General features: G+C 40.7%; 1 protein-coding gene across 2 annotated transcripts in view; it reads left to right on the forward strand.

The window, feature by feature from the left end:
• The first annotated feature begins 1597 nt into the window (after positions 1–1597).
• Positions 1598–13170, forward strand: part of FBLN5 (fibulin 5) — a 59196-nt gene continuing 47623 nt past the window's right edge. Inside the window, exons 1-4 of one of the 2 annotated variants that reach the window (XM_034769814.1) lie at positions 1598–2027; positions 4215–4269; positions 7122–7170; positions 8288–8518. In XM_034769814.1, the coding sequence (XP_034625705.1) occupies positions 2002–2027; positions 4215–4269; positions 7122–7170; positions 8288–8518 (361 nt within the window). In that variant the 5' untranslated portion in view covers positions 1598–2001. Of the gene's footprint in view, positions 2028–4214; positions 4270–7118; positions 7171–8287; positions 8519–13170 lie in introns of both variants that reach the window. The other variant, XM_034769813.1, reaches the window with a different exon arrangement.

Below are 13170 nucleotides of genomic sequence, written 5' to 3' on the forward strand. Positions count from 1 at the left end.
CCAGAGCTGATTTAAAGAATTACAAAGGGTTCTCACAAAGTGACAGATGAAATTCAGTGTTGATAAATGCAAAGTAATGCATATTGGAAAAAATTATCACTTCTATATAGGCAAAATAGTGGGTTCTAAATTAGCTGTTACCACTCATGAAAGAGATCTTGGAGTTGTGGATAGTTCTCTGAAAACATCTGCTTGTGTGCAGCAGCAGGCAAAAAAGCTAACAATGTTAGGAACCATTAGGAAAGGGACAGATAATAAGACAGAAAATATCATAATGCCACTATATACATCCATGGTACACCCACACCTTGAATACTGTGTGCAGTTCTGGTCATCCAAGCTCTAAAAAGATGTATTAGAATTGGAAAGGTGCAGAGAAGGGAACATATAAGGAGGGATTAAAAAAGACTGGGCCTCTTCAGTTTAGAAAAAAGATGACTGGGTATATAATAGAGGTCTATAAAATCATGAATTGTATGGAGAAAGTGAATAGGGAAGTGTTATTTACTCCTTCACATAACACACGAATCAAGAGTCACCCAATGAAATTAACAGGCAACAAGTTTAAAACAAACAAAAGGAGGTACTTCACACAACACACAGTCAATATATGGAATTCGTTGCCAGGGGATGTGAAGGCCAAAAGAATAACTGGGTTCAAGAAAGAATTAGAATTCATGGAGGATAAATCCATCAATGGCTATTTGCCAAGATGGTCAGGGATGTAAACCCATGCTCTGGGTGTGGCTAAACCTTTGACTGCCAGAAGCTGGGACTGGATGACAGAGGACTGGTCACTCGATATTGCCCTATTCGCTTCATTCCGTCTGAATCATCTGGCACTGGCCACTGTCAGAAGACAGGACACTGTGCTAGATGGATCATTGATCTGACCCAGTATGACCATTCTTATACAGGTGAGTTTCATCTTACGCGGGCGTCAAAATTACATTGTGTTGAATGGTGGGCGGAATCGCCCGCACTACAGGTTTTTGTTTTTGCCGACCGTGTAAAGCTGAAATCACGCATGTTAAATGTGCGTAAGATGCGACAGACCTGTACATGTTCTGCTTGACCTACTAAAGGTCTGTGGCAAAGTCACACAACACCTGAAAAAGTATTTCTCCTCCTCCCTCTTCAATCAACGCTTCAGCCTTAAAGCAGACAGAAGGAAAGTGCTTTGGGTTTCCTGAGAAATCTTCCATTTTACAAACTGAAGCCTTAAGTTTGGCGTCACCTTGAAAATGGCCAAAATTTCAGACAATGCAGTTACGTCCCCTGGAATGTCTAATTTGTTTTCTCTTGTTTTGAAATAAATCAAAATTATATAGTCCCTGTAATTGCAATTGCCATGAATTCAAGTCATTCATCTCCTGGAGGGCCAGAGCTTTCATCAGTACGCCATTGGCATGAAGTATTGCAGTGCTGCATATTCATCATTCAAGCTGAGACACCAGCTACAGGGCCCCAGATTTTTGCTCTGAACGAAAGGAAAACAGTCCCTTTTCCAGCCCCTTGATCAGGGATTCTATCCAATAACAATGCTGCCTCTGCACGAGGTACGTTTACTTGTAAAGTTTGCAGTAGGAGAGGCTTTCCTTAAAGCTGTGAGTTTTTTATCCTGGCAGGCTCTTCAAGATTGTTGTGAGGAGTCTAGCCAGTTGGTGAGCTCTGTAATCTAAACCAGCTGTCCCCAGACTGAGGCCCCCATTTGCATTGTTTAACATACTTAGAAAATGAAGTGTTCATTTTTAACATTCCTCCTCCAATTGGTTTAATGCAGAATTACAGAAGAGAACTAAGCAAAACCAGGTGCTTTTGCTGTATTCTCTCCAGTGTCTGAGGAGGAGCAGACCTCTCCCTGCCCTGTCTATTATTTGGTATTTCATTCTCTGGAATATAAATGACGGAGGAACTCAAGTGCTAGCAAAACACCGATGTTCAGACACGTTTTTTAGTTATTCAGCAGTTCAGACTCCTTTTTTCCATCTTTCCTAACCAATGTTGGACATGCAAGAAGTAAAGAGGTAGGTACTGTGCATCAAACTATTTTACTCACTGAATGGAAACCTACTCATGGAAAACGTCTGTGGCTACGAGTCACTATGCCAGTTCACTTGCTAAAGCCATTTGCAAAGAGACAGGATCTTAATGGTCAGAGAGAGGGTAAAGCTCTTTTTGTTTGTTATAAAAGCTGTGCTGTCTCTAGGAATTTCTGTCTTGATCTATGCTGTATTCTGCATTTAGGAATCTGTCTCTTTTGGGAATGCTTGAATTGCTACAGTGAAGGGTCTTCTAGCTAAAATCACAGCTGCTTTCTCTGCAGATGTGATTCACAGTAATTGATTTAAACTTCACTAGCTATTGCAGAAGTTAATTGCTCTTTTATAATATTTTGTCTGCTGACTAAAACAGGACCAGCTTAAAGCAATATTGTTGGGTGGTTGTTATATGTCTGTTAATAAGTCTCAGGGGGACGAGGGATCTGATAGTGTAAAGTCAGTTGAAGTAGTGATTGCAGCCCAAACCCACGTCAGGAAATTCTCTGTACTGTTCTATCACCTTCCTCATATCTCAGAAGAACCTAGTGGCTCTTAATTCTTGAAACTGAAGGATGTGTATAGTTGTGGATACTGTCAGTAAGTAGATATGAATTTTTGCTGTACATCAAAGAGTAGCCCTGTTGGGCACTTTTAACATAGAGCGATAAAACTTTTCATTTCCTTCCGTTATTCCTCTTTCTATATACAAAATGAACGTGCAGTAATGTACATAGTGCATGCTTGAGAAAATGTGCTCTAACCCTCAAAAGGATTTAAAGTTTAAGGTAAAAGAGATGTAGTCCTAAATGGATGATACAGTGCTTTAAATGCGTTACCTCCATTTCTAGGGGAAAGTCTTTACAGAATTTGCCTGTTTGTGTCACTACAAAACTTGCCAAACAAGCAACGTTTGCCTGTTACACAGCACCATGAATAACTATGTTAGAGGTTGTGTATACTTTTCAGTGCTTATTCCTCAACTAAACATACTGGTGTTTTAAAATGTGCCTGTCAGTTTGTGAGTAGTCTTGTCTGATGTATCTAATAGGTCACGTTCAGTACCTTGACTTGCTGTACGAATCATAGACAGAGCTAAAAGAACCTGTAGGGAAAATTGGCTGCTCCTTTAAGTAGCAGAACTGAGGCCACCTAAAATTTTCCTGCTTCCCATGTTGTTTTTTGAAATATACTGTATACACTATAGACATTCAGTAATAGTCTCCGGTGTAAATGAGACATGGCTCTAAAATGTATTGAAAAGGACCTTTATATAAGGAAACTGGAAAACACTGAAATTAAAGTACACAAAATAAAATTAATTTCTTATTGTTCTTTCCAGATTTAAATCTGGCACTAGTTAATATCCAGCACTTTGATTTGGCCAGGGTATTTATATGGGCAGAGCATACTTCCAGGGCTCAGTCTATAGCCAAATATTTAATAGCAAAGGGCCAGATTCTGTCACTGAGAAGTTCCTTGCTTTACAAAAAGTCCTTTGGAAATACATAGGCCAGACTCTCAGCTGCTGTAAATCAGCATGGTTCCATTGAAGACACTGATTTATATCAGCTGATGACCTGGCACAATGTATTTACTTGCAGAACAAGATAATAGTGTGAGTAAAGAGGCAGAATCTGACCCCAAGAAGTCAGTTGATTTTGAGAGTACTTTCTTGGGGATGAAGCGTGGTCTAGCTCTGCTAATGACTTGCTCTGTGGGGTTTGTGCTTCAGTTTATCCATCTGTAAATTGTGTATAACACTTACCTAACTCCTAAGGATGTTGTAGACTAAATTAATGCTTGTGAAGGGTTTTGACATTTTCAGAGGACAGGTTCCACAGAGGGATAAAGTTTTATCATTGACTATTATAAACTTACCCTTTGAAGAGCTTGTGTATAGCCTATAATAAAGGACATGGATTTAGCCTACAGATATGTAGGGCCTGATTCTGATCTCACTGATGTAAGTCCAGGGTAAGAACACTGACTTCACAGAGTTCTGAATTTGGGCCGTATACTTAATGTTATATATCATCAGCCAAATTCATCTATAGTAAAGCACCGTGGAGTGCACTGGAGTTACACCAGAGATTAATTTGGCCTCGTATCTAAATCTGTGAAATGAACATGTGCATCAAAATGTTTACATCTTATTTTCTATGCGTATTATAGGATACTGACTGTTTTCATGCTGGCCACCTGTCTTACACGCCCTGGGAAAGCACAGGTGAGATGAGCACACTGAATACATATACTTTTTTTACACTAAAGCATTTCATAGCATGAGGCTTACTTTGATAGGTGAATAGGAAATCTGTGGTCTGGGGCTTAGATGAACAGGAAGCTATGTGGTCTAGGGTTTAGCGTGGAGGAATGGGAGCCAGCAGGATCCTGGAGTCTAATGTGGATTGTCAACTCAGCAGGAAATTCTTGGAGAAAGACAGGCCTCAAAGAAAACCAGACACTGCCTCTGAACTAAGTAGCCCTTGAAAATGAATGAGCAAAAGCACCCACACAGGAGCTTTGAGTCCTGAGTTCTACCAGTAAGGAACCTCCATATTTGGAATTCCCATTGATTTGAATGGGAATTCTGTGTGTGGAAAGCTTCGAGGGTCCAGCCGTAGGCCTTTCACCTGTGGGCTTGGGAGCCTGGTGATGTCATCCTAGTCTTCATTCTAATTCCTGGGAATATCCAGGAGCATTGGAGCTCAGGATTGAGGGATATTACATTAGTAGGGCTGCATAAAGAAGTTTACACAGTTCCTGCCTGAATTAAGCCTGGCTCAAGCACATTTTATTAGTCCTTCATGTTCTTGGGCATTTAAATTCACTGTAAATTAGGGGGGTTAGACTCTGATTTGAAGGTAATAGTCCTATATTGTTCAGGGCTGTGTTTCCAAATATCTTTTACAGAAGGGTTTGAAATTTAGTTGTTTTTTTCCCCCCTGTTGAATTGACAGTTGGCTGGATGTGGCTTGTTAATTGATATTTTGCCAACATTAGAGCTGGGCAAAAAACAGTTTTCCCAACCTGTGAGAATTTTAGAGATTTTGCATTTTTTTCCCATCCTGAATTGGGATGAAAATTTGAAATATCAAACATTTTCACAAACTGAAAATAAAATTTAAAATAATTGAAATTTATTTTAAAATAAGTAAATTGAAACATTTTCTTTTTATAATTTTGCAATGTTTCATTCTGATTTGGACATTTTAAATTTTTTTAACTTTTTTTTTTTTTTTTTTTTTTTTTTTTTTTTTTTGCTATAAATTAAAGTTAAAAACAAAGTCATTTCCAGCTGAAAAATTGAACTCTTTCATTTTGAAAATCTCAAAACAGGACATCCTTCTGACAATTTCTAAACTTTTTTTTTAGTTTTTTTTCAAAACAAAACGTTTATTGAAACCAACCTAATTCCCACAAAGAGTTTATTTCAACTAATTGGCCTGTTTTGATGAAAAGATTTTTCATCTAAAAGTTCCCAACCAGCTCTAGCCAACATAGACAATAGCCACAAGATGTGAAGCATGTCACTGTAGCTAGGTGAAGAGGTTAAAAGCACACAGAGTATGTATGTTCTTTACATGACAAACTGAAAATAGACTCTCCCATCAGAATACCTTTGGTTTCCTCCAGATGATGCTAAAACATCTCATAATGTCAAAGTAAGTGCCGGCAGAATTCCCCACCACATGATCTGTAACTGTAGGTGATGGCCTAGAGTGCTCTTGTGGGTAGATGGAGGGGCTCACTTCATATATTTAAATGACCATTCATGTATTTCCTGCCATGTCCCCTTAACCCCTTTAAAAATGCCTGTATCAGTGTCTTGTTCATTCCACTCTATCGCTTCCACCTGCAGTTTACATTGCTACCAAATATGCATGACACACTTTCCCTTCCCAGCTCACCAAGGCAACACTTTCTACTGACTTAAAATACTTTTAGAAAACTCACTTCTCCCTTGACGCCCAGAAGAAAAACACCACTACGTCCTCCTGCCCTCTGGTTCTTCCAGTGCATCCTGTCTTCAATATCCCTATTTCTTACACTGTAAGTGTAACCTACTGACAGATTGGGTGTCATGCTCCCCTCTACTGGCTGACAAACTGTTACCAGCTGACGGACTGATCCAAAATCCATTGAAGTCAATGGCTGCCTTTAAACTGATTTCACTGGGCTTTGGAGGAGGCCCTACAGGAGTTTCTTCTGTAGCTGACGTGCAGAGGGCTCTGCTGGCATACTGGAAACCTCTGTCCAAGCCCTGCTGGTAGTCTGTGTGGTGGGGTGAGGAGACTGCTGTAAAGCTTGCACCCTTGAAAAAACCTTCCTCTAATGATTTGTCTACAGTAGGATTTAAAGGTGTGGTATTAGCAACATGTCTACGTGTGTGCTAAGCTGGTTGAGTTATACCCTAGATTCCAACTCCACTAGCTTAGCATGTGTTAAAAAGTATATATTGCCTTGTCAACACTAGAGTTGGCTAACGACTTTTAACAACACACCTTTTCTCCTCATCAAGACAAGTGCTAACAGGAGACATAATAATAATTCCTAGATCTTATATTGCACTTTTCATCCATAGATCTTAAAGTGCTTGACAAAACAGGTGGTCAGTATCATTATTCTCATTTGACAGATGGAGAAACTGAGAGGGAGGTGACTTACCTAAGGTCACTCAGATTGGTGGCACAGCCAGAAATTGAACCCAGCTCTCCTGAGTCCCAGTCCAGTGGCCTATCCACTGAGTGCTAAGCCACTGGCAGACTAGGAATTGGTTTCTCCATTAGAGAATGACAGCCTGCTACTGCTACCAGCTTATAGAATTACTGCATGAGCTAAAGCAAGAGGTCTGTGCTGCGGTGCTGAAGGTTCTGAGTTCAAAGCCTGCTGACTTCCCATATGAGAGAGTCATGACACAGGTCCTTTGGAGAAGGGACTCTGTTCATTTTTTGCATACTGTACAGTGCTGAACACATTGCACTATAATAATAATCCAGATGATCATGTGATTTTTGTTTTTTGGTCATCATCCAATTTCACAATCACTGAGTGTCCTTTCTTTTCTTGTTTTAGCAGCAATGCACTAACGGGTTTGACCTGGACCGTACCTCTGGGCAATGCTTAGGTAGGATTTTGACTGAATCAATTCATTTACACTGGGGTTCAGACCCTCTGGCTTTGTTAAATTAATAACGTGCTACTATCTGTGTATTTTGGCTGAAGGGGATGCTCTCAGTGTCTGGCAAATCTGTATCAATTATGCACAAGCCTTTGGAAATTGTTCACTTGCATCATTTTTCAATATGAAAATGTCATTGTTCAGACTGGGTGCAGTGCTTTTCACATGGCTGTGATGACATGAGTTTGGGAGCTCAGTCTAGTTGCCAGAGAACAGGGGTTCAGTATCATAAATACCCACTACTTGCTACTTTTGGCAGCTTCAGCCAAGAGGCCAGAGAGAGTTCCTCTCACCCTCTAGTTCAGAATTAAGGTGCACTTTGGGACAGTGCAGGGAAGCTTGCACTTTGCCCATGGAGCATCTTTTCTGTGGATTCAGAGGACTTCAGTCTCCAGGGCTGTCAGTATAGCACGTTCCACATGCACTAACAAATAGTAAGATAAAAACACTAACATAAAAACGGAGATGCCCTGTCTGAGCTGCCTAGCAGTTCCACCCTCCCAGCCAAGGAAATGCTCAGATCCTAATAATCTCTCTGCATCTTTCTAAGGTCAAGACAAAAAATCCCAGTCAGAACAAAAAAGAGACCTGAACCAAATCCCCAGATTTGAACATCTCAAACTTTGTGTGTGGGAGGCACTGCGGAGTCCCAGATCAGGATCCAAGTTTCACAGCTGGGCAAACCAAACCACCAGGGTTTGAAATCTGGAGCTGAATGTTGTGGCTTGGACAGATCCCTTAGGAGAAACAGGCTGTAGGATCAGTGTTTAAACTGAGCATCTATAGAAAAGAAAAGTTTTTTTTTTTTCCTGATTGTAAAGTAGAACAAATAGAACACATGCTAGGTTGAAAATATGCGCTGTTTCCTGTTATGATGTGAGCTGACTTCAAAGTGAGACTCCACAAAGGAAGCCTAGCTTTTCCTAGCACAAACCATGTATCACATATTCAGCAAAATCCCAAGTAAACCGTATCGTATGTGCTGTTCTGTGCATGTGTCACATTAAGGACCAACTGTGGAAATTGCTGATCTAATTGCCATTCTATTATTACATCCTTCCAGATATTGATGAATGTCGGACTATTCCTGAGGCCTGTAGAGGAGATATGGTGTGTGTTAACCAGAATGGTGGCTATTTATGCATTCCCCGAACAAATCCAGTTTATAGATCACCATATGTGAATCCTTATTCAAACATTTATCCACCACCTCCAGCTCCCAACTACCCCACTGCTACAAGACCTCTGATATGTCGGTTTGGCTACCAAATGGGCGAAAACAACCAATGTGTTGGTAAGTAGTAGAACACTTTATGTATTTTAAGGCTAGAAGGGATCACTGTGATAATCTAATCTAACCTCTTGCATAACTGAGGCCAATGTCACACACTAATTCTTGCTTGAAACCTGATAAATTGTGGTTGGACTATAGCATTTCTCAGAGAAGGACATATGTTATGCTTCTTGTATGGTCTTAGTTCAGGGCAAACAAAGTCTCCAATCTGCATGTTTTCTTTAAAAATGAAAATCCATCCTGTTGATTTGAAAGATGGCTCTGTCAGATGGTTCACTGGTGCATACAATATATGAATTTTTACCATCATGAGTCTGTCCTTGAGAGAAAGGAGGGTCTATGTTTAAGGAACTGGAGTAGGACTCAGGAACTCTAGGTTCAATTCCAAGCTCTGCCACAGACTTCTTGTATGACCTTGGGCAAGTCTCCTAATCTCTGTGCCTCAGATCCCCATCTGTAGAATGGGTATAATAAGACTTCCTTTCTCCCACCATTTGTCTGCCTTGTCTGTTTAGACTGTAAGCTCTTTGGGACAGGACTGTCTCTTACTATATGTATGTATATTGCCTAAAACTAGTAGTATTACTAGGATAACTTTAAGGCCTCAACTAAAAATGGACCCCACTGTACTAGACACTGTACAAACATGCAGTAAGAAATAGTCCCTGCCCCAATAGAGCGCTGATCCTGTAACACAAATAATAAATAACTATTCTTACTGTTTCTTCCATTTTGTAGCTTTTCTAGAGGTGCATCTTTTGGGCTTGATTCTGACCCCACGTACACTACTTTTACCCAGCTATGATGCTTGCTATCCGTGGAATTACTCCTGATCTACATCAGTTTAAGTGAGAGAGAATCACCACCATTTTTGTTTTTTATTTGTTTTTTCTAGCTTCAAGAGTACAGCTTGCAAGCCAAATTCTAAACTGACATAGGTGTAGCAGACATAATGCCACTAATCAGCAGAGTTACTTTGGTGTTAAACTGGTATCCTAGAATCATAGAATATTAGGGTTGGAAGAGACCCCAGGAGGTCATCTAGTCCAGTCCCCTGCTCATCACTCTCAGGCTCCAAGTGTTCTGTAATGCAGGAGTCATGGATTCAGACTCTGTCATTGACTCAATGTGCAACCACTATCTTTTGCTGCACCTCAATTATCCCACCTGTAAAATGGAGATGAGATAAGTTGAAAATGTTCAGTCAAAACTGTTGGAAAATTTGGGTTTTTAACAAAATGATTTTTTCATGAAAATGTCTGCTTTCCAAAGAAAAATATTTTTTTCATTGAAAAACTGAATGCCCAAATCCTGAAATATTTTTATTTGGATATGCTGCTCCAATGCCTTATAGGAGTAGTAGTTCAATTTCCTCATGTCCCTGTTTTTCTCTAGGGGTTCAGTTATATCTCCCATGATGCACCACAGCCAGGGACTCCCAGGATGCACTGCCTCCCCTCTCCAAGAAGGGAAACCCTGGTGCATGATGGGAGATGTAGTTTCACCAGCCAATAGAGAAGAATGGGAACTTAAGGCATCCAAACTACAGTTCCCATTAGGGAAGCATTTCTGAATCAAAATATTTTGGGTTTCAGCCAAAATATTTCTGGATTTTGGCAGAACATTTTTTGTATTTGAATTATTGCCAAAAAAATTATTTTTTCATGGGGGGAAAAACCCATTTTCCAACCAGCTGTAATAATAATAAGGGATGTTGTGAAGTTTAATTAATTTTTTGCGAAGAGTTTTGAAATCCTCAGATGACAGGTGTTGTGAGTTAAGTATAGTATTAACTAGTCCTACTGACCCTACTGAATTAATTCACATCATTTATGATGTATGTTGGTTTGGAGACTTCTGGGAATGTTTTGTATTTTCCTAACTTTGATGTAGATGGACCAGTAAGTGCAACAGTTAAAATTAAAAGTAAATTCTGGAATTGGAGGGCACAAAAAAGGATCTCAGTTCCCATGCTGACATTTTGGGTTGTCCTTTCTGCTGTGTTCACACCCATCCCTAAAAATCAAAGTGGGTAGGATTATTAAACTTTCCAAGTGGGGCTTACAAGCCAAGCACATAATGGTTCCTGTAGGGGCTTTTGGAACTCTGAAGGCCAATGCTTCTTTCAATCAGCCCCATTCCAGTAGAACCACCTGGAGTTGTGAATACAGCAATTAATTGCTAGGGGAGGCTGTGCTGAATGCAACCACTGACCAGAATAGCTGGGAAAAGATGGAGAGTGGCCCATCAGAATCACAATTAGCTGGAAGCATTTTCTGAACCTCCCCATCAGGTTTGAATTGAGGTAGATAATAGTGTTTGTGTAAGAGGACAAAAAACAAAGCTTTAAAGAAAGAAAACAAGACCTGGCCACAGCCATTGGGTCTCCACTGGGTTAAACTGTGTTGTTTAGTGAAAGGCTCTGGAGACTATTTGTGTTTCACTTCCCTGAGATGGGAACGGCAGGCACCTAGATAGACAGTATAGAAGATTGTCACACTTTGCTGTCGCGTCGTTAAGTTCCTCTGCAGTAACTGTAGGGCCCATTTTAGTATTTCTTGTACATCCAGGACACTGTATTTAATGGAGGTACAGTTCACCCTTGCGCTGGGGGACAACACAAGGCTTATGTATCACTTACGCCCTCAGGGTTTAAGTAATGGATTGGCCTTGTTCTGACCCTCTGCATAGGGGTGAATTTCACCAGGCAGACACAAGAAATGCTGAACCAAAAGGGTGCCTGAGCCATAAAAACAACTGCCAGTGTCAGTGACCCTTCAAGCTGCCCCTGCCCTTCCCCACTTGTCAACGTTCCATGCCCTTTGAAACCTAGGACAGTCTTTTACAACGAAGTTTTCAAAAGTGCTCACTACCAGCCTAACTACTTCTATTGAGGTCCATGGGACTTTTGGCCATTGAATTCAGTGGGAGTGGAGATAGCCTAGTGCCCACTTGTTCTATGGAGTATAGGTTATAGAAACTCTCTCAGATCATATTTAGGGTTTATAAGATACTCCTTTGCCAAACTAATGCAATAGAAATCTTTACTTTCTTTTTTCTTTTTTTAAATTCCAGTGGAAACATTCTTTTTAATGAATGAACCATCCCCTGACAAACCTGTTTTCACTATCCGAGCTGAGAGAAATGCAGGAACGTTGTGAGAGGGTCTGTCTATCCCAGCCTGGCAACTGGTTGGTGAGCCAGCCCTCACTTTGCCTTAACTCTCCAAGGAATGCACAACCCAGGTGGTTCAAATAATATTCCCCCTCCTAGGGGCTGATTTATTCCAACATAGCTAAAGATAAACATAAGTTGTTCCTCTCCTGGTCAGCAAGAGTTCACAAGGAATCCATCCCTTTCTAGCCCTCCAGGCCTCATCCTTTCTGGCCAGAGTCATAGGAGCAAGGTGAACAGATTCCTTCCCCAGTCCTGCCACGACTTGGCTCTCCTCAATCCTAACACAGTCCTCACCCACAATCCTGCAGCCAGAGAGCCTCCCTGTAGAGCCTCTTGCACTGGGTGAAAAGCAGCCCCTCTTATAGTATGCACTGCTTCTGACTCCCCTCCTGAGTGTCTTTTGAAAGTTTGTCTCTCTCACTAACAGATGTTGGTCCAATAAAAGACGGAGACAATCACCTACCGTGTGTCTGTAATACCCAGCGACACATAACACAACTACAAGAACCCTGCATGCACTAGAAAGAAACTGCTATGGCCACTTACAGGGCAGAAGGGGTTAACCATTTCCCTGCTGGTTTAGGCCTGGGGCTTCTGCACCCTGTCTCAAAGGGAAACAAACCGCTTAAAGACAATAAATGAAAGCTTAAGTGCTCTCAATGTTAATGACCTAAGAGCTGCTGTTAGCACCACAGGGAAGGATATTTGTTTTCTAGAAAGACAAGTGTGTATATTTGGCATTTTTCTTAAAGCCCCAGCTGCTGGAATAGTGATGTTGCATAAAAATACTCAGCTTTCATTTAAAAAAATTAAGTTTCTAGCCCTTGGAGTTGCAGAGAAAAGCTGGAAATAGGACCCAAGTGCCACCTGAAGCTTCAAAAATCACCAGGCATAGAAAAAGATACCAGAGGGTGGTGGTAATCTTTAAACCTCCTAATTCTTTGGGGACCAACTCATGGTTCTGAACACTTGGGGCATGTCTACTTTACAGTGATTATACCAGCATAGCTAGGTCACCATAACTATGCCGGCATAGCCCCATAGTGTGTACACACAGAAAAAAACAATGGAAAGGGTTTTTTGATTGATGTAGGAACAATACCTCCCCGATTTATGGCATTCTTCTGTCCATCTACCTGCATCTACACTGAGGTTAGGTCAACACAACTGTGTTACTTAGGGGTGTGGATTTTTCATACTCCTGAGTGATGTAGCTATGTCAACCTAAATTCTAAGTGTAGACCAGGCCTTGGGGTTGCAAATGCAGTGTTCATTACACCAGTAAAAAGTGTGTGTAACTTGCTACTTAGAATGGGAATGATTTATGCCCACTCTGCACATTATTTGCATTGATGTAAACAGCAATCTCACCCGAGAGCTCTAACCTGACAGTGTCCCTTTTAACTTATATAATTTCTGACTCTCTTTTCCTTTCAAATTGTAGACTGCTTAACTATCATAATGCCCCTTTTGTT

This window comes from Trachemys scripta, chromosome 4 (genome assembly GCF_013100865.1).
Source record: "Trachemys scripta elegans isolate TJP31775 chromosome 4, CAS_Tse_1.0, whole genome shotgun sequence".
Taxonomy (NCBI): Eukaryota; Metazoa; Chordata; order Testudines; family Emydidae; genus Trachemys; species Trachemys scripta.